Raw genomic sequence first — 972 nt, forward strand, 5'->3', positions numbered from 1 at the left:
TGATCAGGATTCATGACATTTGGAAGCTCAGTCAACCTGCAGAGGAAAGGAAAAAAGGTGAGTCCATCTCCCCCTCCTCTCCCTTGGGTCTGACCTTCCCTGCAGCAGCAGCAGCAGCAGCAGCACACAACAAAGCCCCCCGCCCCGTCTGCAGGACTCCTTCGCTCGCAGCATAATACGTACATGTACATGCCTATAATACTATAGATCTGCGGCTCTACGTATCTATACGATACTGACTTGTGGTTGCTTCCTGGGTCTGCCTCGTCCTCTCTTCTGAGGCTCTGCGGTTGCAGGTTGCTCCTGGGCAGCAGTGGAAGGCTGACCGGGTCCCTCACCTTGTGCACTCATCGTGACTTCTGCCGCTCAGCCTGAAACCGGTCTCTCCAAAGCACCTTGGAAAGGGGGGGAATTCAAAACGAGCTCTCGCTGCTTTTGCTGCTCGCTGCCACCACCACACCGGACGTCCTGGTGCTGCCAAAAAGGAGAAGAGAAGGGGAGGAGGAGGAGGAGGAGGTGATGGTGGTGCTGGTGCTGGTGGTGGTGGAAGAGGAGGGGGAATGAATCTCTCTTACAATTTAGGAATGGTTAGTAACATGAAGCAATTCAAAAGAGGGGAGGTTTAAATAAAAAAAGAATAAAATAAAATTAAAAAAAAAAAGAGGAAAAAGAAGAGGCAGAGTAAATTGCAGTCCTGGAAATGCAGGGAGAGAGGGAAATACTCCGAGGGTAGTCGGAGCAAACCGAGAAGGGGAAAGAAAATCCTACAAATTGAAAGCAAGTGGTGGCTATCGCGCTTAGATCGGATCAGGACAAATTAAGATAAGACACACTGAAAATGGACTGAGAACACTGCAGGATCCTGCCAGAAGCGTGCACCCTGGGAAGACCGGGATTTCGGCAGCAGCGGGAGCAGCGGGCAAAAAGAGCGATCATTTAAAAAATAATAATAATAAAACGATTTGGGAGATT

The 972-nt window shown here is 49.7% G+C and overlaps 1 protein-coding gene across 1 annotated transcript in view; it reads right to left on the reverse strand.

Annotated features, from left to right (window-relative positions):
* Positions 1-476, reverse strand: part of HMGA2 (high mobility group AT-hook 2) — a 114,689-nt gene extending 114,213 nt beyond the window's left edge. The window contains exon 1 of the mRNA XM_009997741.1: positions 241-476. Within this exon, the coding sequence (XP_009996043.1) occupies positions 241-351 (111 nt within the window). The 5' untranslated portion in view covers positions 352-476. The remainder of the gene's footprint in view (positions 1-240) is intronic.
* Between the last annotated feature and the right edge of the window lie 496 nt (positions 477-972).

The sequence above is a fragment of the Chaetura pelagica genome, unplaced genomic scaffold (assembly GCF_000747805.2).
Source record: "Chaetura pelagica isolate M959 unplaced genomic scaffold, ChaPel_1.0 scaffold314, whole genome shotgun sequence".
Lineage (NCBI taxonomy): Eukaryota > Metazoa > Chordata > Aves > Apodiformes > Apodidae > Chaetura > Chaetura pelagica.